At 39.2% G+C, this 26,658-nt stretch overlaps 1 protein-coding gene across 1 annotated transcript in view; it reads right to left on the bottom strand.

The window, feature by feature from the left end:
- Positions 1-26,658, bottom strand: part of LOC148525217 (mucin-5B-like) — a 239,013-nt gene that overhangs the window by 104,976 nt on the left and 107,379 nt on the right. The window contains exon 12 of the mRNA XM_088471027.1: positions 9,773-10,028. Within this exon, the coding sequence (XP_088327153.1) occupies positions 9,773-10,028 (256 nt within the window). The remainder of the gene's footprint in view (positions 1-9,772; positions 10,029-26,658) is intronic.

Genomic DNA, 26,658 nt, shown 5'->3' with positions numbered 1-26,658 from the left:
GCATTTCATAAGTGTCAAAGGCTTTTATTGACAATTACATTAGGTTTATGCAAAGAGTTAATATTTGCAGACTGATTTTCTTCAAAAGGTACAGGGATTGGACTGGAGTAAAGTTATTTTCTCTGATGAATCTCCTTTCAGATTGTTTGGGGCATCTGGAAAAACATTTGTGCGGAGAAGGAAAGGTAAGCTCTACCATCAATCCTGTGTCATGCCAACAGTAAAGCATCCCATTAGAGGTGGTAGAGGCTAAGACAGTAGAGCAATTTAAACATGCATGGGATAGTCATAAGGATATCCTTCAGAAGAAGTAAGGATCAATAAGGGTTGAGGTAACAATATGTTTAAAAATGGGACAGACTAGATGGACCAAGTGGTTCTTATATGCAATCAAATTCTATGTTTCTATGTTTCTTTCCTGAGACCATTCATGTGTGGGGTTGCTTCTTAGCCCAGGGAGAGGGCTCACTCCTGATTTTGCCTAAGAACACAGCCATGAATAAAGAATGGTACCAAAACATCCTCCAAAAGCAACTTCTCCCAACCATCCAAGAACAGTTTGGTGATGAACAATGCCTTTTCCAGCATGATGGAGCACCTTGCCATAAGGCAAACGTGATAACTACCATAAGTGGCTCGGGGAACAAAACATCAACATTTTGGGTCCATGGCCAGGTAACTCCCCAGACCTTAATCCCATTGAAAACTTGTGGTCAATCCTCAAGAGGTGGGTAGACAAACAAAACCCCACAAATTCTGACAAACTCCAAGCATTGATTAACCAGGAATGGGAGGCCATCAGTCAGTATGTGGCCCAGAAGTTGATTGACAGCATGCCAGGGCGAATTGCAGAGGTCTTGAAAAAGAAGGGTCAACACTGCAAATAGTGACTCTTTGCATAAACTTAATATAATTGTCAATAAAAGCCTTTGACACTTATGAAATGCTTGTAATTTTATTTCAGGATACCATATTAACATCTGACAAAAAGGTCTAAAATCACTGAAGCAGCAAACTTTGTGAAAACCAATACTTGTGTCATTCTCAAAACTTTTGGACATGGATGTAGGTAATTTATGAACTACTTTTATATATAGAAACATATATTTTGTATCAAAAGGCAGCAACAAGTTTATACAGTAGCAGATGTTTACTGCATTTAAATATTGAATTCTTTAACTGACTCGTAGCTTATTCTGAACTTGAAAACTTTTAAGTGCTTGGAATAGGTTGATTAAAACATTGCATTTTAGCTGCTGGCTCAAATAAAGTTTATTAACATTTATATTTGGTGGAAATTCTGCTATTCAACATACTCTATATGAGATGATGTACCTCTTACTTTAAATTACAAGGATATTACAAGTTACTAAGGTGTTCCATGATCATGTGTAAATGCCTTGAAGACAGGTTGACTAGATTGTCTTTCCCAAATAATTGAAATGTTCTTTTGCACATGATAAAATTATCATTCATCTTTAAAACTAAAGCACTTGCTTTTGCCATGTATTCAAATAAGTCTGGGAATATGGCCATAATTCTTAATTGGTTTCTTATAAACATTACAGTGTAATAAATATGTTTTATGCTTTAAAGACATTCTTATCTTGGTTACACATGACTGAACAGCAGGGACGTGCAGTCAGTGTAGATAGATGTCCTACTCCCTGTCATGCTCCAGAGTTTTAATATAAAAACTGTGTTTGTATACATGTGTGCCTCCCCAGCCATTGACCTAACTGCACATCACTGCTAAACAGTGCAAAAATGACTGTTAATAGTTCTATTGATGTTCAATAGTATGAGGCTGCAAGCGTTTTATGCAGGTCATTATGAGGTGACTTCTAAGTTAAATTAGAATTTTTTTAGATAGCATAGCAGGGTTAGCATTAGTTTTTGCAAGTTGGGGTAGGCACCACTTTTGGGGGTTTGGTTTAGGCACAAAGGGGGTAGACTTAAGTGTAGGCACTAATGGGAAGGGTTAGTGTTAGGGTGTAGGGTGGGTAGGGTTAGGCTACAAGAAGGGACGGTTAGGGTTAGGGGGAGAAAGGGGAGAGTATGTATACTTACCCAACCCCTGTTGGGATACCAACCATCGGATGCCACTGTCAGTATTTTGACAGGAGGCATCTTGACACCCAGCATTACATACCGATTCCTTAGACAGGTAATGTCAGTACTTATGGGGTTAATGTGTTACAATTGTCTGCTATGGTTACAGAGCTTTGTTATTGGTTAGGTAGTAAAAGGTAGTTTGGGGTGTGTTTTAGTTAGAGGTACTGTATTCCATGTGGAATCTACTATCTCATCTTGCCTGCTGGACATCTGACAGGGAAGTGCTATTTGCCTATACACTGTGATATTTAGATATTTTAGTGTTCTGAATTTGTATTGTACCTCATGATATTCTTAGCCCTCTACTCTTTATTGATCTCTTTTACTTTTCTTTTGTTTGTATCTGTTTCTTTTCACCTGATTCCTTATTTTCCTTATGGTTTTAGTTTTCCTTCCCCCCTTTTCTTCCCTTTTTCTAACTCTTTTTTATTCCTAATTTAACTAATTCATATGTCCCGCTCAGCCTACCAGGCTGGTCTCCCATCCAGGTATTTGTGGGATGTGTATCTCAGTCCTGCCAGCTTGGCCATGGACTGGCATGGCCACAGTCACCCAGTGACAAGGGCTACTGTTATAAATCCCAAAGTCTGCTCTATGTGAACTCCCTAGAACCCAGGCTAGCGAGGTCTTCCACCAATAACAACCGCCCATTGTTCCCTTAGAACTAGGGTACGTTCACCGGTACTTTGGTGGCTGTCTGGGCTTATTACTCAGGGTAGCAGTGATTCACTCAAAAGTACAATGGGATTCAGTGGTGAGAGGAACAACAGGAACAGAAACAGCTTTAGGTAGACTTGGAAAGTACAATTTAGTGTAACAATGGTGTGGCTTTGCAGCCAATGGTTCGACTTGGAGCTAGAAGCAGAAGAAAGAACACAAATGATGTTGCCTTGAGAGCTGATTGTGTGGCTTGGAGCTGGCTGCAGAAGAGAATAACAGTTGATGTGGCTTTGAGAGCTGATGGTGTGGCTTAGAGCCGATTACAGAAGATAGTTCACAATAGATGCGGCTTTGAAAGTCAATGGTGCGACTTGGAGCCACTAACAGAAGATAATACACAATTGATGCGGCTTTGAGAGCCGATGGTGTGGCTTGGAGCTGGTTACAGAAGATAGTACACAATTGATGTGGCTTTGAGAGTCAATGGTGCAGCTTGAAACCGGTTACAGAAGTTAGTACACAATTGATGCGGCTTTGAGAGCCAATAATGTGGCTTGGAGATGGTTGCAGAAGAGAGTAACAACTGATGCAGCTTTGAGAGCTGATAGTGCGGCTTGGAGCCGGTTAAGGAAGATAGTACACAATTGATACGGCTTTGAGAGTCAATGGTGTGGCCTGGAGCCAGTACAAGGAGTAAAGTAAACAATTGATGCTGCTTTGAGAGCCAGTACACAAGTTTGAGTACTAGTTTGTGAACTAATTAGTGCACTGCAGCTTTGGTAGCCGGTACACAAGTTTGTGTTCTATGGTACTGCTTTGAGAGCCGGTGGCAGCACGGAAGCTGCTGATGTGGCTAGGGAGCCATTGGAGAGGCTGGAGAGCTGGTGGCAGCACATAAGCTGCTGATTTGGCTAGGGAGCTGTTGGAGAGGCTGGAGAGCCAGGAGCAAGGTAATACCGCTGGAGTACCTTTCTACGAGGTGATACAGAATGCTGATGGTGCGGCTGAGCTGAGAGGAACTACAGGAATGATATAGTCAGCGAGGTGGAAAAAGGCCATTGTGTACAAATAGGAAGACAAACCAATCACGCTGTGCTATGGATAACATGTGACCTCATGAGGCATGCAGATCGCCTAGCAACTGAGGGAACCAGAACAACAGCGTCATGAGAAAGGAAACTGCTAGAGAGAGACAAGTTGTGACCGCTACTTGTAACAGCTACTTTCCATTGCCTTTGCAGATCACTTGCTAGGTGGTCCATGCCATTGGCCATAGACTGTTATTCTTACCACCTAACTACTGCAGCCTATGGCAGTGGAGGAAGGCAGAATGCACATGCCAACCTTCGTGTCCAGCCACCCACTGCTTGGGTCATGCTGATTACATTGCCAGTCTGGCTAGCAGGAGACAGTCTGTGCGGCCTGCGAACTGGTTTTCTGAGTCGCAGACAGCCGCAGTTCTTTCTCAATGCTCCATTCTCCTTCTAGATAGGCCACCAGCATCAAAAGTGGGTGGTGTGCACGCCGTTGGACAGAGGCATTGCTTGACATCATGGTGCATGGACCTGACAGTAATATCACCATTAGATTAGTTAGTAGGTTGGTGGCACATGATAAGGGGGTGCAATTTCAGACAAGCCAGTCTGCGGAGTTGCAATTGCCCACCATTTTGTCATGGGCACTATCATCTGGCAGAGACAGTCTCACTGAGTTTAATAGTTTAGTAGAAACTTCTCTCCTTCCTTCTGCTCAGGGTCCCCCTGCTTTCTCAACTGCACATGGCAGAAGTACAGACAACTGTTCTGCCAGTGCTGCAATTGAACATTGCAAAAGTGACCCTTGGGGGGGGTGAGGGGATGGATTCCATTGTTTCTACACTGGTCACTGCATTTATCTCCCTTGTTCAACATTGTACAAAGTGGGCAGGGTTTGCATGGAGGGTTCAGTGTCACATGGGTCAGTCCTTTAGATTTGCAGACTGTTCAGGACTGCTTGTTGGCTAGAACAATGCAATCTGCACAGGCTTTGGGGCAAGCTTTGCAGGAGCATGATGACGCAGTGGATGATTTCTATGCGGTTACATCAGCGGATCCTGTGATGCCAGTTGTGTCCAGTTAGGTTGTGCATTTTTATGTTAATGGTGCTCCTCTAATTTATTATTTTCTAAATGGTGTCCCTAGTTCCACCTTGATGGATGCAGAGTCTACAAATGTGGGTGTAGATTCTAGCTTGGATGGAGAGTCAGCTGTTAATCTGATTCATGCGCAAGTGGGGCCTATGAGGTCAGGAGCACTGTCTCAAGGTAGTGATCTCAGGGCCTGATTCAGCTTTGGGAATAGAGTAAGATACAGCAAGTAACTGTGAACCAGGACAAACCATGTTGCAATGCAAAGGGTGCAAATACATACATTTTATTTTGCACGTAGGGTACATACTGACAGCTTTTGTATGTAGCCCACAAATACTACACAGCTTTATTTTTACACTGCAATTTAGATGTCAATTTGGACACCACCCTCCCAAATCTAAATCTCTGCACATTTTAAATCTGCCCCCCCTGCAATGCAGCATGGTTTCACCAAGATGATCAGTTATGTGCTATATCGTACACTATTCCCAAAGCTGAATCATGCCATCAGACTGTGGTTCGCATTGCTGCACGGCGTTGGGCCTCCTCAGTCTCTCGTAAATGATAAGCTTCAGTCTACATGTACTGACTCAGAGTTATCTTTTGGTTCATTATCTATTATTGGTTACAGTGGTACATCTGTGTGGATGGACAAACAATGACATTCAAGGCATTTCTCGCATAGTAGCACTTTGTCACTTATTACGGCTTGTGGTGATATATTGCATTACACCACCACTTTAATGCTAGTGTTAAGGATCAGATTCAGAAAAAGAAATATGTGAAAATATTTGTCATAACAAATAAGGATATAAAAGCTTTAGAAAGAAAGGAGGTATGGGTGAAGCCAATTAGCATGTTATTCAGACTGCTTTTTGGAGACACGTCCAGAAGAGCACACAAACATAATTAGGTATCTCTGTCTAAATCATAGTTTGTTATGTTCTGCAAAAGATGCTCTCTGGTGAGCATGCATTGAAGGGTTCCGGAGTTGTTACTCATCTTCAAGCTACGATGGGTGATCAGTCATTTTTCACAGCACCTGCAGCTGGTTTCAGGGCGGTCCCTTGCCCAACTGTCAGTGAAGGATAAGTGCTTTGCTTTTAACAAAAGGATGCACTAGTGGGGCTTGGTGTTGTTTTCAACATCTCTGCATCTGCTATAATGGATCACACCAAATAAAAGATTGCGAACGTTTGTTGGGAGGAAGTGGTGCTGGTTCAGAAGAAAGGCCAATGTCTCCCAGTAGCTCTAAATAGAGCACCAACACCAGTTCAGCTGGATGCCTTGGATGCTTGGTTGTCCAGGTATCCTGATTGGAGGGCTGCAGAAATAGTTTTTGCCTACTGATTCATGGAGTAGGGAATATCTATAGGCACAAGAATTTGCAATCTGTGGTGGATCTACCAGAAATCGTACAGGACAAGGTGCAAAAGGCGGTGCTTTTGGGGTGCATGATTGTGCCTTTCAAGGTGCCACCATTGTCTAACTTAACTATTACCCCAGTAGACGTAGCCCTGAAATTGGTGTTGGGTAAATATCGTCTCATTGAGCATTTGTTTTATGCAGGGGGCTCTTCCTTTAATGCTGCTATTCTGTCTGACTGCTGTCATATTGGATACTAGTTGTTTGATGACATTTTGGATATGGTATGGTTGAATTGTACTTCTGGTTATTGCTCTGATGGTTTTTATGTGGACAGGTGTTTTCCCATGGGTTCCTCTGTATCTTGCGCATAGTTTGAGAAGTTTGGTTCCTGTTTCCATTGTTATATATGTGTGCACACAAATTAATCTGGAGTAGCCCACTACATTGATGATTTCTTGTTGGTGGGACCTGCAGGTTTCTTGCATTGCACCGGTTTCTTGCATTACACAAAGCTGGTACAAACATTGGGCCTGATTCAGACCCACTCGCGAGCGGCTGTCCGCTCGCAAGTGGGTCGATGGTCTGCACTGCGCATGCGCACAACGGAGGGGGCTCCGTCATGCGCATGCACGAGATGCGACGAGCGAAGGACTTCCTTCACTCGTAGAGTCTGATCAAAGGGGGCGTGCTGTCGATGTTGATTGACAGCATGCCCCCTTTGGTGGGCGTGCCGGGGGCGTGCCTGCCAGATGGAGGCGTTCCCAAGGGAACGCCTACCGTCAGAAGCCGGCCCCACTGACATCACTAGTGATGTCAGTGGGAGTAATTTTGGCTCTGATAGAGCCAAAATCACTCCTGGCCTTGCAGTTGAGAAACTCAACCGCAGGCTTCTGCTCGCAGTGGCGATGGTCGCGATGGTCAAGACCATCGCGACCATCATCCTGCACGCTCGTATATGCTGTGGGTGGTGACCCACAGCTATACGAGCGTCCAGGAGGACGCTCCATATTTATGGAGGTGGGCCCTGATTCAGAGCGAGCGCTCTGGTCAGAGCGTCCGGCTCTGAATCAGGGCCATTGTTTGCAAAATTCAGTGTTTCCACTGCTCGCACTAAAATGTAGGAGTTGTCTCCTAGGCTAACTTATCTGGGCATTGAAATCAATACTGCAGATGGAAATTGTCAGCTTCTTTGTGATAAAGTGGCAAAGTTACAGGACACTATTGTTCTGGCTTTGCCATCTGGTAAGTACACTTTTGCACATGGCTCAGTTCTTATTAACGCTTTTGAACTTCACTTCACAGGGTTATTTTCAAGTGCAGATCTTTTTGTTTTATGCTGGAATGAGCTACAGCTGGTGTTCACATGCCACTCCATTTTATAAAAATCAGGCATGGTACATGTAATCAATCAACAGAGTATGTCTTTCCTTTTGATTTGGCACAAATTGTTCCTCAGTGCTTGCATTGCAATATTTAATTTAGGGTGAGGCACATTCCTTGCATTGAGAATAGTATTGTTGAGGTTTGACTGGCATAATTTTGGGCAAATTAGCTCCACATGAACATCCATTTGGTGAGCTGTGCCCTTCTTATGTCTATACTTTAAATAAGGGAACGGGAAGAGGGGGAAAGGGAGAAACTCACCACACAAGTAGAACTACCAATTAGATATCAAAGAAAGAAAAAAAATTGTAAATAGAATATGCAATCTTCACATATAGCCTCTATTCATTCAACAATTAGGTACATATGGGAGTTATGGTGGTGCTACTCAGAGTAAAAGACAGTAGTTTCAAAGAGAGGAAAGGTCTGTTTGACCTACAAAGACTCTGGGCCTGATTCAGACCCAGTCGCAAGCGCTGAGCACTCGCCACCAGGTCGATGGTTGCCCAGAGCGCATACGCACAACGGAGCCGGCTCCGTCGTGCGCATGCGCGAGACCCGGATAGTGACAGGCACTCCGTCGCTCCGGGTCTTGCAACAAAGGGGGCGAGCTGTTGATGTTGAGTGACAGCTCGCCCTCTTTGGTGGGCGGGCCGGGGGGGTGGCTGCCCAAATGGAGGCGTTCCCATGAGAACGCCTGTCATTTGGGGGCGGCCCCACTGACATAACAAGTGATGTAGTGGAGAGCTCCCGGCTCTGTTAGAGCCAAAAGCTCTCTGGAGCTTGCGGCCTCGAGACCCTACCACAAGGGTCTCATCGCAAGCCCGATGGTCGCGATGGTCTTGACCATCACGACCATCATCATGGCCGCTCGCTATGCGAGCAGCCAGGAGGCCGTTCTAAAAAAAAAACCCGGCCCTGATTCATAGCGAGCACTCTGTCAGAGCGAGCGTGTCTGAATCACGGCCTCTATTATGGAGCACTCTTATAGCTAATAAGTAAATGATACGTAAAAGGGGTATGAGGGGTCATCCCTCGTGGGGCGGCAAAATATGACAGACATTTATTAAAACATATATACAATTACTGACAGAAATACATATAACATCAAACTCTTTCTTAAAATACACCCAGGATGAGAATATCAGAGTATCACAAATTAGTTATCACTATATCAAGAGATACTGTTGCTTTGTTTTGCTAACACTCCATGTAGTTGAAAAAATATAAATTGCAACATGTATTACCATGTAGTATAGAAGGATGAAAGTCATGGTATTAAAAACCTGTGTGACACTAATTTCTGCTGCTCCCCATCTTACCTGGAGCATAGGGTGGGGTGAGAGACCAGTGTGAACACAAAATAATGCTTGATTCAATATTGGGTCATTCTGTTTTGTTTTGTTGGTATTTTGCTATTCCAAAATTAGAAGATACCGTTATAGATATCTATTTTATATACTAATTTATATAGTTAATAACATAGCAAACATCTATAGTTGGCAAAGTGCAAAGAATATATAAATTATAGCAACAGGCAACAGTCTGCAAGGAGCAATATTCAATCATTAGCAGCAATAGTTTATAAAGTGCCACCATATTATGAGTTGACCTCAGTGATGACACACACATCATGATAGTGATAAACATTTGAAAACAAGGGACGGCTTTCATGAGTATGGATTTTAGATATATACAAAGCTATAAACAACTAATTATTTTGTCGGACAGAGAAAGTGAAAAGGTCAGTAATAGCCTTCTAGATATACTGTAATTAATCTCAAGTGAGTCCTTGCAAAACACATTCTGTTATTGAAACCGACCAGGATAACTTTAGATTCCTTTGTTTAAGATGAGAAAATGCTGCACATAGCACTAAATCGATGTTATAAAAGCTTTCACATCATTTAACAAATAGCTCCTAAGATGTGTAATTCATTTCTTACATTGTATTGAATCAATGTTATTTCATAGTGACAGATTACATTAAAATGCCTCTCGTTTGCCTTTTTTTATAAGAAAAATTTACTGTATGTTAAAATTATTTTTCATCACTCCATGATGAGCAGAACGATCTGAAGTAAACATTACTTGTTTGTTAGGTTTTTCAATACTCACCAAATAAATCCGTCTTCGTTAGTAACGTGATTTGCAGGTATCTCAATGCCTCCAAAGTAACATGGGCAGGCAGAAGCCAGAACACAATAGCCACCATCATTCAAATAATATCCTTGATTACATATGCAGCCAGGCAAGGGATCAAAATGGACACTGCATGAGATGTCAGGTTCGCTAAGTGAGCGACAAGTGGGGTGACATGAACTTAATGTGTAGCTAAAGATCTGTGTTTTGGGACAGATTATTGAATACTTTTCTGTAACAACAAAAAGAGAACAAACAAAAATTAGGTTGCCATTATGTAAATGACCAATGTTATAATGCAGTGTCTAATTTTTTTTACTAATATTTTGGCTCATATGTCATAGGCTATGATTTGCAACATCGTATATTTAAAGCAGCAATTCGTTTTAAGGCAAAAACAAATCTCAAACTGATTTCCGCCTTAATTCCAGCAGCTATAATGCCATATTCACCTCGGGACCACAAAATAAAATGTGTGCATTTATTTATTATTTTCCTGCTTTACAGGTGCAAGTTTGAGATAAAAAAATATTATTTTTCTTTACCTATTTATGGGGCTTCTTTTTATTTTCCTTTTTATGGCGCCTATTCAATATCACTAATGGACCCATTACACATGCATGTATTAAGTAACGGGCCGTTTCATTACTTAAGGGCCCTAAAAGGCCGCCTAATTCAACAAACTCCAAAAATGTTCAGTTTTTGGAGTTTGCTTGTGAGAATCCCACTCCATCTTCAGATGCCATTGGTTCCCAGAACCCCACTTCTTCCTATGGTCTCTGATAATGAATGGTCCTCTATATGTGTTATCTTATAAAACCGACAGCGATTTTTTGCAATGCATCAGTAACACCATGAGCATTTTCAAGTCAAGTTTTTTCTTTATATACAATTTATGCATTTTCTATATGTACTGTAGTTCTTTGCTTTCTAGCAAATTTGAGAGAGAACTTTTATTTTGTGGGCATCACAGAAGAAAATAGACTAGCATAAATAAATACTCTGTTGTATAGTTGTTATATTTTTTGCTGTGATTGTGGCAACTGCAGAAATAAACCACAAATATTTTTAGTTAGTTCAATTCTCATACATGGGCATTCAAAATCAGTGTGCTTAAAAAAATAGTTTAATGCACTTTTAGCGAATGGGCCTGTACACGCACAAGTTTGAGGAAGCTTCTGGTTTGCTTGCAGGTTTTAGTGGAGTTCAATTATACTCAATAACTCTTTAGGACATGTTTGACCTGATGCCAGGATGAAAACCCATGTCATTGCCATTGAGTGCTATTGTGATAATGAGTGTTGATACAGGAGCAACAGGCAAATTCTACCAAATTGTTATGTTCAGGGCCAGTGCTACCATTAGGCAAGCAAGACACCTAAAATCACTGCATGATTGTCATACTGTGGATAATGCTGGATATGTAAGAGAGCTGCACACATCTTTATTTGAGCAATACATACACCTGACATAGGGGGAGATTTATCAACACTTAAAATGGAGAGATATGTAGTACATAGCAATCAGTTCTTAACTGTCACTCTACAGGCTGTGTTTGTGTTATGTGTGCAAGTAAGTATTGTTGTGTGAGTAATAGTGTGCCATAGAAAACAACAATAAAATAGTCACACAGAATAAATGTTTTTATCAGTTAACAAAGTCCTGGAACTTGGAATTGGGCCTTGAGACCCTGCCAAATCTTATAGTATAGAATTGGGCTAATGGAGAAGATTCCTCTGGGAATTATCTTCACTAGATAAACAGTTCAGTAGGTGGGTGATTATGAGAGACCATGGAGTGGTCGTTGCATACAGAATCCCTGAATGGTGGAGCATGGTCTCTTTTATAATGTGGACCTACTATAGGAAGAGCCTCTGAGACATTGAGTAACTGATGCCTGTTGCACTCATACAGGTCACCACCAGTTTCAATGTTGTAGCTGTTGGGACTATGGGCCAGCCCTTGAACCTTGTAAAATCTAACTGGGGTTTTCATCTGCAAAGGTTGACCAGATTGCAAGTGACTCAAATGGTGTGGCAATCTGTCATAGCTGGACTTGGCTTGCTGTCTGGAGTTAGAGTAAAGTGAACATCTTGTTTCATATGAGGCTTTAGATTACCTTAAGCCATGGGACTCACCATGTGCATATGTCTGGAAAATAAATTCTGTGCAGATAAAGGAGGCCCATCTCTGGGAGTATTCCTCAGATTGAGAAGTGCCAAATAAATATCAGACTTGTCTCTCAAACACTTTTCCAGAAGATGCTTTGCTGACCAGACTGTCCTCTCACTCCAACCATTAGATTGCAGATACCTTGGGCTGCTGGATCTCATTGGTAATGTCTCATCGAGACACAAATACCTTGAACTTTGCACTCAAGAAATGCATGGCATTGTCCATGAACAACTGCTGAGAAATGCCGTGCACAGAGAAATGCATTTTCATTTTAGTGATTGATTATCACATCACTGGCAATTAGGCAGATAGTCTAACTCAAACCACCCAGGTGTTACTTTTCCCCCAATCAAAGATATCTGCACCCTCAATCAACCAAGGAAGATCACAGACCTTATACAGCATGAGAAGAATCCTAGCTTGATGGGGATGGAGTGCATTGAATGTGACATAAGAAGCATCTACACTCTCAGAGGGTAATTCAGAGGTGGACACTATTAACCACTTGCCTGGAATGGTCGCATCAGATGTGACCACACCAGGCTGGGCTTTCCCTGACATGGTCACATCTGATGCGACTAGTCAGAAACGCCCTATGTATGGCTGTTGGAAGAGAATCTTCCTGCAGCTGCCAGTCTCAGAGGGACCTCCCGGCCCCTCTGCACCTGAGGATCCTCCCCCTGTCTCTGCTGATCACTGCTGGGCACAGTGATCAGCCATCCTGGCAAAGCATCCCCTCCTCCCTACCCGGTGCTGCTCCTTGCAGCCTCAGGGTTAGTGTAGTAAATAAAGCCACAGTCCCCTGTGATTTCCCAGCACCTGCAGAGAGAATCAGCCACTGGGAACAGTCAGCACCCGGTACCCCCTCCTGTAATTAACCGCCAGCTGCAGAGAGAAGCAGCTGCCAGGGACAGTCAGCACCAAGCCCCTCTTCTTTTGATTACCCGCAGTCAGCCCCTCTCCCCTGATTACTCATTAGTAGGGATGGAGCCCAGCTATGAGTCCATTCATGTCCACTGCAATTCCAACTTCCACATAGGGATAGCCATCATGGAATGGCCATCGATGGTTACCATTGTTTGGGGCCATCGGTGATTACCATTGGTGATTACTATCAATGGCACAAAAACCATCTATGTTGAACCATCAAAGAGTTGCACCCTTTGATGGTTCAACTGTTGGGGACACGTCAGGCCAAATAAAATAATGAGGGCGGGGCGTAGTGGTCACCGGGGGAGTGGGGCTAAGCTCCGGCCCATCAAGAAAAAAAAATTGTCTCCCCACTCAGCCATTGATGGCTTTCACTACAGTATACCATAATGATTTTTATGGTATACTGTGTGTAAAAAAAAATATTTTATAAAATCGTGTATGATAAGTTTTAAATAGATCTCCTTAACCTAAATTAATCATTAAAAAATGACAATTTCTGAACGGTTTTTGAAAAAAATATTAGCTAGTTAAGTAGTTAAAGCATCAGGCATTTCACCTATGTGTTATAAACAATCAAAGGAATATTTCTTGCGCACACAATTAACGGACTGGCAGCTTGTCCCCCATTGATAAACACCGGATCATAAACAAAACATGTACAGAAAGAACAAATGGATCCAAGCGCTCAGTCCTCAAGAATATAGGTTCAACCTGATTTTATCAGGAAAAACACAATGTAAATGAATAAATAGATGTTTTCATATAATCACGTTCATAGTCCCCTTCTTAATCCAGGAAAAATTGTCATTGAGAGGAAAATATCCCAATTCACATCTTCAACACCATGAATCCAATAGCAATGTGTATTTCCTCACAGATATATGAAAAATAGAGGAAAAAACACATGCATAGTGTAAAATCATCAAAACAATTTATTTCAACACATACATAAAAAATGGCTGCGTACCATAAATGTCCTTTTTCTGAAAAGGCACAGTTAAGGGCATATATGGGTCATTTAAGATAAGCTCCCCCTATTAAGCTGTACCTCCTTTTCTGTAGGTGGAGTTCTCAGGCAGCATTACCTTTGTTCTACAGAAAAGGAGGTACAGCTTGTGTTTTTTTCTCTATTTTTCATATATCTGTGAGGAAATACACCTTGTTATTGAATTCATGGTGTTGAAGATCTAGGCAAGTTGACTGAATCAGAATTGGGATATCTTCCTCTCAATGACAATTTTTCCTGGATTAAGAAGGGGACTGGACTATGAACGAGATTATATGAAAACATTTATTTATTTATTTACATTGTGTTTTCCCTGGTAAAATCAGGTTGAACCTATATTCTTGAGGACTGAGTGCTTGGGTCCATTTGTTCTTTCTGTACAAATTTTACCTATGTGCATGCATCCAAAATGCACTGCACATGCATCCTGATGGTTACGCAGATTGAAATTTCATGGAGATGCATGCAATTTTGATGGCCATTTCTGGGTGGTAATGGGGGCATCAGTCAGGGGCATGTTGGTGTCAGCAACCTGCTTCTAAAGATGCAGTTATACAGACACTGGTGGCCATGGTCCCTCAGACACTCTGCTCCTGCCATAGGCAGATGCAATAAACGATGGAGTGATCAATGGTCCACCAATAATGTGTCTTTGTATGTACATCAACAGATTTGCACTGCAGCCAGTGAGCATCTCAATAGGATGCCCATTAGCCATGGCATTAACATAAAGAGGAAGTAGCAGCCTGGGCCATCTCTTCCATTGGGCTTGTTGGGCAGTTGCCCAAGGGCCCGAAGCTTGTAGGGGCCCACCAACCCGCCTCGCTGCAGCCGCGGCCAGTAGGTAAATTTGTTACATCTTTATAAGCAGTTCGCCAATGCACTGTATTCTGATATAAATCTCCTCCACCCCATCCCCCCCCGGTGACGAGTACTCACGTCAATCCCAGTTTCACTTCATCCGCCGGCTTCTTACCAGTCAGACAGAGTATCTCTGCATTTGTGGAAGGTCTGATGGGCATGGAGGAGGGTTTAATTTTATTGACCATTTACATTTTTTTCCCGTGAATGGGTAGGTAGGGGCCCCAGTGCATTGCTTTGCCCAGGGCCCACACTGCTGTTAAGACAGCCCTGGTAGCAGCTGTGCCTTGCTTTTGCCAATGATTCTACCTTTTAATCACCATCTCAATAGACATACTAAGCCAGAAAAGAGCATTTATTGCCTTCTGTCACCATGGATTTAAATGGTAAATATTGATTTCTGCAGAACTAGCAGATACATTGTACAAGTCTCAATGTACAGCAGGAGTTTTCACATCTCTGTACACATGCTTACACAAGCTAAACATTAATGTACAGTAATACCAGCTCTGCAATATCTACTGTATATAATATATATATATATATATATATATATATATGTATATATATATATATATATATAATATATATATAAATATATATAATTATATATATATATATATATGTATATATATCCAGATAACGGCGGCACTCACAGGACTAGAATTCATTGGTACACTAGGTCAGTATAACTCCAACATTTCAATCATTATAATCAAGATTTTCCTCAGGGACCAAACAAATACAGAACCAAAGTACATTTATAGGTAACAAGACACTCACCCATGTGCTGCAAGATGTGTTGCAGTGTGGGGAATGAGGACATCATCCAGCCGTGACTCAAAGAATCACGTGACTCCCGACATGGTGCACACACCGTAACTATGGTGACATACCCAAACACCTAAACAAAGCAAACTAGAGGAGGAGTAATGGCACTGCAAATATGGGTGCATGTAAACTGTCATGAAAAATACTTTTAAAGTAGACATAAGCGCACAGTCTGTGCCCGATGTGTGTGAATATAACACCAATAATGTAGACAATATCTTAACAAGATTATAATCTGCAGGAATGACCTGCAGAAAAACAAATGTATACAGCCAAAAAAAAAGCAGCAGTAATGAGGTACAGACCCAAGCATGAGGTACCCATAGCTACATAAATAGCCACTGGATGGGCGATAAATGCTGAATGTTAATCTAGTCTAATTGTCCAAGAACAACCAATATAAAGAATATATTTAAAAAAAAATAGTAAATGAAAAAAATGAGAGAAATAAAAATATCAAAATATCTAAACATTAAAAAAAACAGGACAAGGATCAATGTTCGTTTAGATCATAAAGTGCAACACAGTTCATCCAGATGATCCATTTAGCTTTGCACTGTAATAAAAGTTTCTCCCTATTGCCTCCTCTCGTTAGAGGGAGTATATGGTCCAGTATCTTGTAGCTAACAGTGGCTAAAGTATGTTTTGTCTCACAAAAGTGACAAGCCATCGGTTGGTCACTTTCTCTCCCATTGAGCGCCAGCCTAATGGCCAAGCGATACTGGGTCATGTATTCACGGAACTGGCACATGGTCTTCCTGATATACATCAATCCACAGGGGCAACGTAGAGCATAAACAACAAAAGTGCTCATGCAGTTAAGTAGATATATAATAAAATATTGTTTGCCCGAGTGTGATTGAGTAATATAGTTCCCAGCTTCCAAATAGCGACAAGTTGTACAACCCAAGCATTTGTAACAGCCAGGCTTTTTAGCCAAAAAAAGGGTTTATTTAATCCAGTGAGGTCATTTATGACTAGATGGTCTCCAAGATTAGGACCCTTATGGAAGCATGGCATAACTCTTGGGATCCGTACTAATCGTGGACCAGTGTTTTTTAACAATGTCATTAATTTTACTGGCTTACAGTGGAGAAAGTATTGACAAAAATCATATTGTTGCTCATTTGAGAGAGAGTGGGTGAAAGAGGGGGAGAGAATGTGGGGAGAGGGGGAATATAGATAGAATTACATAATGGTGAAAAGAGGGGCAGAGAGAATGGGGACAAGGGGGAATATAACAGGAGAAATAGCTGGAGAGAGTTAGAGAACAGAAAGAAAAAAAAAATATAGAGAGATATCAGAGGGAAAAGGGGGGAAATAGAAAATCAATGGGGAGAAGAATAGCAGCGAAAAGAACAGGGGGAAAGAGTGAGAGAAATAACCCAGGCATCGCCAGGTGGCACAATAGCTGTTTGAAAAGTAAAGAGACTGATTTTTTTATTCAGAAAGAGATGACTCCACAGGATCTGAACATTTATTTTTTTTCAAAGTAGGGTCCTCTACATTTAGTACATTTTTTGCAGTGTTTCAACAAAGTTTGAAAGACATGTAGTAGATTTTTTTGTGACATCACTTTTAGTGTTTCAGCTGTGGTATTTGTCACTTCATCATCTATTGAGAACTTCTTTCCATGCAGTTGTTTTTTTTCCAATGCTGTCCATTAATTTCAGTCAGTGCTGCCAATGCAACAGCAGCAACATGTGGTTGGGCATTGTCATGGGGCAAAAACCACTGTTTCTTCAGCAAATGTGACCTTTTCTTCCTCATGGCTCCATACAAATAGGTTTTCAGGACATTTGCATAGTAGTCACCATTAATTGTCTATACACATATAAACACATACATGCGGCGCTCATCTGGACTCTGAATTATATACAGTATATAAATAATATAAAAATGTCTATAAATATATGGTCGAAAAAATTAATAATTAATAATTAAATGATCAGTCCTATAGAATTCTGAAGTGTAATTCCGGCACATGCACCAATGGGATCAATTGACTCTAATCCTGTAGTGAGTCCCGCAGTATTCCAATTAGCAAAAAGTCTTGTATATAATTGAATCTCCAACAATCACTGTGGCTATTTAATGTCTTTATGCAAATCCAAAAGATATAAAAAATGTAGTTGCCATGCCACACTGTTCCTTCAAAGTATTATCCACACGGTCCACCTTATATACTCCTCCACAGATCCACTCCAAAATACAGCACCTTTAGTAACAAGGATGGGGACAGTATCACTTTCTTGTAGACACTATGTGTGCAGAGAGGTGATAAGAATAAACTTACCCATGATGTCCTTTTCTGCTGGTCTTTTTCTGTCCAAATCAGCTGGTGGGTGAATGGGGGTGTATGGACCTCTGTGTGTGAATGCGTTGTATTGAATGTGCCAATAGAACTATTACTGGCTCAATAAAACAATTTAATATTAAAGAATTAAATGAAAATACATCAGTTCAAAATCAAAAGAAAATTCAAACAAAAACAAAAAACCACAATGCTAAACATGGAATGTCCAATGTTCCCAACGCGTTTCATCCCATTTACGGGACTTTTTCAAGACCCCCATTCACCCACCAGCTGATTTGGACAGAAAAAGACCAGCAGAAAAGGACATCATGGGTAAGTTTATTCTTATCACCTCTCTGCACACATAGTGTCTACAAGAAAGTGATACTGTCCCCATCCTTGTTACTAAAGGTGCTGTATTTTGGAGTGGATCTGTGGAGGAGTATATAAGGTGGACCGTGTGGATAATACTTTGAAGGAACAGTGTGGCATGGCAACTACATTTTTTATATCTTTTGGATTTGCATAAAGACATTAAATAGCCACAGTGATTGTTAGAGATTCAATTATATACTAGACTTTTTGCTAATTGGAATACTGCGGGACTCACTACAGGATTAGAGTCAATTGATCCCATTGGTGCATGTGCCGGAATTACACTACAGAATTCTATAGGACTGATCATTTAATTATTAATTATTAATTTTTTCGACCATATATTTATAGACATTTTTATATTATTTATATACTGTATATAATTCAGAGTCCAGATGAGCGCCGCATGTATGTGTTTATATGTGTATTGATCAATTATAAGGTTTTTGGGATACCTTTATTTCATGCAGGCAGCTGTCTGTTGATTCAAACATATCTGCTTCTAGTTAGGACTGAGCGCTGATATTGTATTGTGTCCATAACCATTAATTGTCTGTCCACGGGGAACCCAGTGCTGAAGGATTATACCGTGCACAACAAAGAACAGCAAAATCATGACTTTAAATGCCAAAGGCATCACACAGAATTTTCTGGGCGGAGGCAAATTTGTGTGTTTCTGGACTGTTGTTTGGATCCTGGATCATAAGGTCGAATCTACGATTCATGAGACATCACAATCAATGTCAGGAAATCCAGTATCCTCTCCGACATTCAAATGGTGTTCTTGCACGATTGAACTCGTTGTCACATCTGCTCTTCTGTGAGATTTCTAGGTACCCACCTGGCACACACACAATGCATTTTCCGCTCCTTTGTCACAATATGCTGAACCCATTCAAATGAGCTGCCAAGTGAAGCTGAAAGTTTGCATAAAGTTAACCTTCTGTCATTTTGCAACACATCCACAACTTTGGTATTGTTGACATCTGTAACCGCAATCGATGGTCTCCCAGAATGCGCTTCGTCAGTCACACGTGTATTACCCTCTTTGAAGTGCTTCCACAACTGAAAGATTGCAGCTCAACTAATTGTTTCTCCACCATATGCTTGCCATAACATTTCATGAGTTTAATTTCTCCTTTTTCCAAGTATAACACACAATTCAATCACACATCTCTGACGTAATCTCACAGACACATCTTCCTCATCTGCCATGATGAAATCTTCCACTCGCTGTGAACAAACAAAGAAGACTCTGGCAGTACAAACACAGGTTCAAACACATTTATGTATGAGCTTCACAATAACCAACATAACATTGCCACATCTACCTATGGGACAGTAAAACAGAGGCAGTCTCATTACTTTTGAATCAGCCCTCTTATATAATAAACAGTCAGTGCGCTAATCCCGGTTCTTACTACAATGTCCAGGGAAACAACGCTCCCATCGGTGATTGCTAAGTAATATGAATCGTGTCCCGCTTTTTTGGCAAGTGCAGTCCAGTGCATTGGCCAGAGAATAATAAGGCTGGTGTCTTCCCCAATATAATACCTAAATCTAATCAGGAATAATTCTGAAATCAAAGCACAAAAAGGGGGTGCCACATCATTCATCAAAACATAACAATTTATTGCAGTCTTAAAAACACTCAACGTCAATATGCGTACCAAATAATCCGGTCAAGACCACCACAAGCATAACAAATAATGAAAAGTTCACCCTGGCTGTTCAGCAGAACGTATTCAGGTTTCTCCCGATAGCTGGATCACCAAGTAGTCATAACGCCAAGCCATGCCCCAAGTCATCGGACTTTGTCAGAGCGTTGGCTGGCATTATCCAAAGGTTATTTAAATAACAATGTAAACCAATACAATGCTTAATTCCTACATTGCAACAATTATTGCAACCAATGAATAAATTATTAAAAAGTAAAACATTTAACAGTATGTCAGTTCTTTTAACGATTAACAATTACACCATCTCCTAATTACTTAGTATAACAGTATGTTAATTTACTTTATACTGCTTGGTATTAGGCAATATATATAAATTCTTATCATAATTACAATTTGTTCACCAATTCTAATACAACATATACAACAAATAAAATACTATTGCATGCCAATATTTCGACAATTTAAAGCTGTAGTGATTGTATTAACATAAAAATAGACATATAAACATAAAAATTGCAAATAACACATATGCACATGTATAAATAACAATTTTAAATACCCCGATGTCTATTTCCGAGTGGATCTTGATATAAAAATCAATATCTACAGGCTCATACTATATACATATATACACACCACAAAAATTACATTCTAAAGAGAAGTGCATTAAAAAAGAACATTTACAGTTACATTTGATTCAATGATTAATACCTAAAGGATCATACTATATCCATATATACATCATAAAAAATCACCATCTAAACAGATGTACATTAAAAAAACATTTACAGTAATCCAATTTGGAATATCATCAGGAGTCCGTTTTGTCGCTGTTATTTCAGGTTAAACATCCTGAACTCACAGGAGACATAAACAATAACTGAATTAAACATGTTATCATGTGATTTCTCTATCAAACTTAAATTTAGAACTAAACAAGACTTCATTAATAATTCCATATAGTTACATTCAATTAGCGGCGGTTAATACTGTATGTACTTATCCAACTGATAAGCTATAGAAGAAAGTATACAAGATCAAAAATCTTACCACCTTAAAATAGGGGTAATTTTAAAACTCTCATTTAACCCATTTGGGTAAAATATTTAAACAGATGATACAAGAAGTTTCACATTTCATCAGTTAGTTTTCTCTATCTCCTCCCTTTTTATCAACTATTAAATCTAAACCATTAAACTTACAGGATAACTCCCTTAACATTGTTTAAAATGTCTAGGTACACTATGATTTTCTACTAGATTCTTAATATTCCTAAGATGTTCAATGATTCCTATTTTCAAAGCCCTTCTTGTTTTTCCTCTGTTTCCGCTGCCATATACCAACAGATAAATTACAAATGTGCTATTGCAATTAATCATTCATTTTACTTTAAACTCCTTCCCCATTTCACTTGTGAAATATTTTTTTTTTCCTTTTAAACCATATATACAAAATTTGCAGTTACTACAAGTGAAGAACCCTTCAGTTTTATTTAAAAATGAGTTTATTTTATCAATCTCAATCACTGCAGGTAACAGGCTTGGACACAGATAAGATTTTAATGTCCTTTAAAGGTAAATATTACCTCCAGCCTATCAAGCACATGGGGAGATAGTACACGTTCCATACAAATAATGTGCCAGTTATTCCCAAGAATCTTTTTAATTGTATTACTAGAATTATTAAATTGTATTTTTATTAAATTTGTTACATTTAATTATAAAGGCATATTTTATATTTTCAGAATTTTCTACCTTATTTAAATCCGATTTCAGTTAAGAAATCAAATTTTCTTTCACTAAAGCTTTGGCCCTATCAATGGCTGTATTGATGAATGAAACAGACTCCTCTCTCTGTATATTTCGGATAATTCATCAAATTTCTCCATAGTGCTACAATTTTTTCTCAATCTTACTAAAAGGTAAATTATTTCTCCATTTAGTATGATGACAGCTTCAACAATCCAAATAACGTTTGCTGTCTACCTTTTTAAAATGTGTATATACAGTACGTTTGCACTGTCTTACAACCATTCTTACACTGATCAGCACTAAGGACTAAGTCAAGGAACTAATTTTCTTTATCTTGGAAATTTGATGTGAAACTCAAGTTACTATCATTGATATTCAGATATTCAACACATTCTTCAAATTCACTTTTAGTACCTCACCACACTGCTTAAATAATGTTGATGTAGCATTTAAATAATATAATGTTAGAAGAAAAAGGATTATTAGCCAGAATATATTGCTTTTCCCACTCTCCCATATATAAATTTGTGAGGCTGGGTGCGCAAATTGTCCCCACTGGCCTTCTGCAGATTTGGAGATAATATTCATCCAGAAAAGTTAAATAATTGTGTATCAACACAAATTCAAGACAATATATTAATAAGACAATATTATATGGATTCATATTAGGATCATTATTTAATACTTTCTGTATGCTAGCTAATCCTTTAGAATGAGGTATTGATGTATATAAAGATTGAACATCGATTGTACCTCAACAGTATCCTTATTCTCATTGGAAGATATCTAAATGTTGTAATACATGTGACAAGTTAGAAATGTTTGTGTGACCCCCAGGTGGTGCTAAAACCTTTTATAAATTAGAAAGAAAATATATTACTTCACTTGTAGAATGGTATTTCAATGAAGTTCCATACATGTGGCGGGATTCAAAAGGTACAATATAAATAGTGTAATATTGTAACAGATAGCAACATAATTATTATATCATTAGGCCAATAATCAGCCAACATGTCGAAACATAGAAACATAAACAGTGAATTAGGCTCCAACTAGCCAATATATATAAAAATACATATAAATTAATGTAATCAGGGATGTCCCAAAGCCTGCATTCCGGCATCAGGATGTATAGTCAGCATTGTATATGCACTGTTGGCAATCTGGATAATGCAGAACATTGTCTAAAACACAAAATTCCGGTCACCAAGCATCAGAGTCCCTTCTTGTTAAATCAATTCTGCAGTCCTTGACGTGTTTCGAGCTTAAGGGATCTTCTTCAGAAGGATGCAGGATGAACAAACAGATGGCCTTAAATTCCCCTATACAGGAAATATATTTCTGTCTCCACTGACCAGGGAATGATATAGGTATAAAGATGATGTTCTTTTCTTCTGGAAGGGATCCTTAGATGATTTAAATTTTTTCTGCTCTGGTCTCAACTCCAACTTATTGAATGTAAAGTTTACATTCCATATTGACAAAAACATCTGTAATTTTCATGATTTGAATCTATATATAGAGAACAACCTCCTCCACACAAAGTGTTATCAAAAACCTACCGACACAAACAGTTTTATCAATAGAAACATTGAACATCTGAGTAAAGTAAGTGGTTAAACAGAGTTCCGAAAAGCCATTGTATCCAAAAAAAAGGAATTGTAGCAATCTAATGGTTTGTGAAGAACAAATGAATACAATGAAAACAACTATTTAGCACAAGGATATGAGAAGAATCAAATAAACCAAATAAAATATGAGGTGCAGATTATGGATAGAGACCAATTTCTGAAACTCAAAGAAACCATGCATCTGAAGAAAGGTAATGTATGGTCTTTTATCACCAAGTATGGGAGCCATTACAAAGACATGGAATGAGTTTTTAAATGCCATTGGCATGCTTTAAAAAAGACCCAGTTTTAAAGAATATCCTTCCGGAGAACCCGTGTTTTATTTACAGCAGTGCAGACAACTTACAGAGAAAACTAGTGCAGGGTGCTTTAGATTTTTCCACCAACAATCCAATATACACCGAAGGCTTTCACATTGCAGTTTCTGCAGTATATGTATCAAAGTCCCCAAATCCTGTTCTAAAATCACACAGTTCTCAATTAAAGGGAAAGTCTTTGAAATATCCGATTTCATCCCCTGCCACACCACCAATGTTATTTATATTATTGAATGTTCATGTAGTCTTCATTATGTTGGATGCACATCAAGAGCTCTGAAGACATGGATAAGTGAAAATATATGTAACATAAAAAAGTAACAGAGATTCACTCCTTATCAGAACATTTTAGGAAAGTTCATAACTGTGTGTATGGAACTTCATTGAAATAAGATTCTACAAGAGTAGTAATATGTTTTATTCCTAATATAAATGGTTTTAATGTCACCTGGTGTCACACAAACATTTCTTACTTTTCACGTATTGTATCAGGGGCATAAGGTAAGTGTTTCCTCTTAGGGCTGCTTTACTGTTTGTGCTAGAGGTTTGTATTGTGAAACCATGTAATTCATGTGTTGAATCATTAAAATATGATCCTAACATTGGTACATAGGGTTGCAGAAAAATATCCACTAATTCAGATATTCTTGAAACAATTCCTGATACAATCGGGTGACCAGGAGGTGTGTCCTGATTTTTATGTATCTTGGGTAAATAATACATAGTTGCTATACATGGAAATGTATTATACATACATCTATACTCATCATCAGTTAGGAATTTAAATTTTTTTCCTCCAACCAACAATTTTTTTAAGTCTTTAAGATATTCATTTGTTGGATTCCCTCTCAATTTAATATATGATATCTCATCCAATAGCAATATAAACATTTCCTTTTCATAACACTAGTCTACAAAAATAAACTTTTTTCTTTCACAAGAACTATATAAACTGAATCGAAATGTATTTTTTGTGCTGAATTGGAATATGCATTCAGATTTTTTTCCATCGGGGCAGGGTTTTTTTGTGACATAGTTTAAAGTTTTATTAAATTACTACTTACATTAGTCTAAATAATAAATATACACCTCATTATGGCTGACCTATAAAGTTTTGGATGATGATTTACAGGCATGTTTTGCCTTAGGGATGTCTTTGTCCATGGTCCAGCATTAGTCATCCAGCATACTGGAACTCCTTTGGACTTGATACCTCTTTTCCATCATAGAAATCTGCAGATGGAAACACTTGCCATGCTCATCATTGATAGCCCCAAGATTTTTTGGGAAGAAGTTTAAGTGGGAATCCAAGAAGCTAAATTTTAAAGACATGTTGTAGCCCATAGCTTTGTATGAATTCACTAGATCACTCACTATATCACGATAGTTTTCTGCTTTGTGATTTCCAAGAAAACAAGAACAGATATTTTTGAATGACAACCCTGCTGCTTTTTTCAGTAGATTTAACAGTCCCTGACATTTTTTATCATTCATTACTGATCTTATTTGTGGCTCAATAAAATTTTTTTTTTTTTCAGTTTTGCATCACTTACTTTTGGAAATTTAGATTTCAAATGCATAAAGGCAGCAGAGTTTTTATCTAATGCTTTTACAAATTGTTTCATTAGTCCTAGTTAAATATGCATTAGAGGTAAATAAAATTTTTCAGGATCCACTAAAGGGGTATTTAACACCTTTTTCTGCCCAGGATTAAGAGATTCACTTTTAGGCCATTGTTTTCTAATTTAGTGAGACTCCTATCCCTGCTGTCTCATTCACACAAGAAACAGCAGAATTTAGTGTACCCAAGTTGCAAAGCAAACATTAAAGCACCAGATATTCCAGTTATATTTTGCATACTGGAGTTTTGCTAACCGCAAATTCATAATTTCATATGTAGCTTTCATATCAGCGGAATGCGCTACAGGTATTGATGGGAATTTAATGCCAATATGTAGAAGCATAGCTTTCAAATTTACTTTTGATGAGTCTATGACCAATCGCCACTCATCTGGCCGGTGTTGATGTTCAAGAGCCTCCATAACAGAACAAACATTCTTACAAAAAACTACACCTTTGTCTTCAGAGTAGTCATTTTTTAAATCACTATGGTGTGTAGGTTTACTGCATATTTTTTCATCGTTGAGGAGTCGATTCCATCCTTTGAGCCTAGAACTTAAAAGTTCAGATTGTTGTTTAGACAAGTTTAAATCCCGAATAAGATCATTAAGATCTCCTTGAGATAACAAGTGAGATGCTGATGAACAACTTGTTTCAAATGTAGGATCACTTATCAGATTGCTGTTTCTTCTTCGGTATGAGTTAGATCAGAGTTATCACTTGAGGTCACAAAATCTGGACACTTTGGTACAGGAAACTCTTCACTATGTAAGACAGGCCTCATTACAGTCAGTTGAATGGTTATTTGGTTCCCTCCAAATCATAGGAATTGCAAATGGCATATGATATCAATAATTTTTCCAGCCAGTGAGATGCCTAACACCTGATACACAGCATACTGTATATGCGGGACCCAGTTCTTAGCCAGATCACCAACTTTACACCCAAAGTAAAGTTCATAACACTTTTTTACAAGTGGCATGAAATTTCACCTCTGAAATTTGATTACTTCACCTGAAAGGTTACTTCACCACACACATAACGGACATTGTCTGGATGATTTAAAATTGTATTGGCATTATTGAAAATATTCTAAAAACTAATACAACAAATACTTATGCTAACAGGCTACTCTATGGTGTTACCCTGGGGTAACAGGACAATGTGCTGAGCCCTGAATGGAGGAGCTCAGCACACATGCTCCTCTGACCTGACCAGGGGGTTGGGGCTAAACTGGCAGGTCAGGCTGCATGGAGGAAGAGGAGGAAGCTGCTTGAGGCTTCACATAAAGGTGAAAGGGGAGAGTGGGGAGGGACTACAGGGAGACATGTTATTTGTATTCCCCTATATGTCTGTGTGTATGACAGGCCATAAAGAACACTAAAAT

The sequence above is a fragment of the Taudactylus pleione genome, unplaced genomic scaffold (assembly GCF_031769625.1).
Source record: "Taudactylus pleione unplaced genomic scaffold, aTauple2 ptg000109l, whole genome shotgun sequence".
Classification (NCBI taxonomy): domain Eukaryota; kingdom Metazoa; phylum Chordata; class Amphibia; order Anura; family Myobatrachidae; genus Taudactylus; species Taudactylus pleione.
The sequence above is the reverse complement of the archived record's forward strand: the minus strand, read 5'-3'. Positions and strand labels throughout refer to the sequence as shown.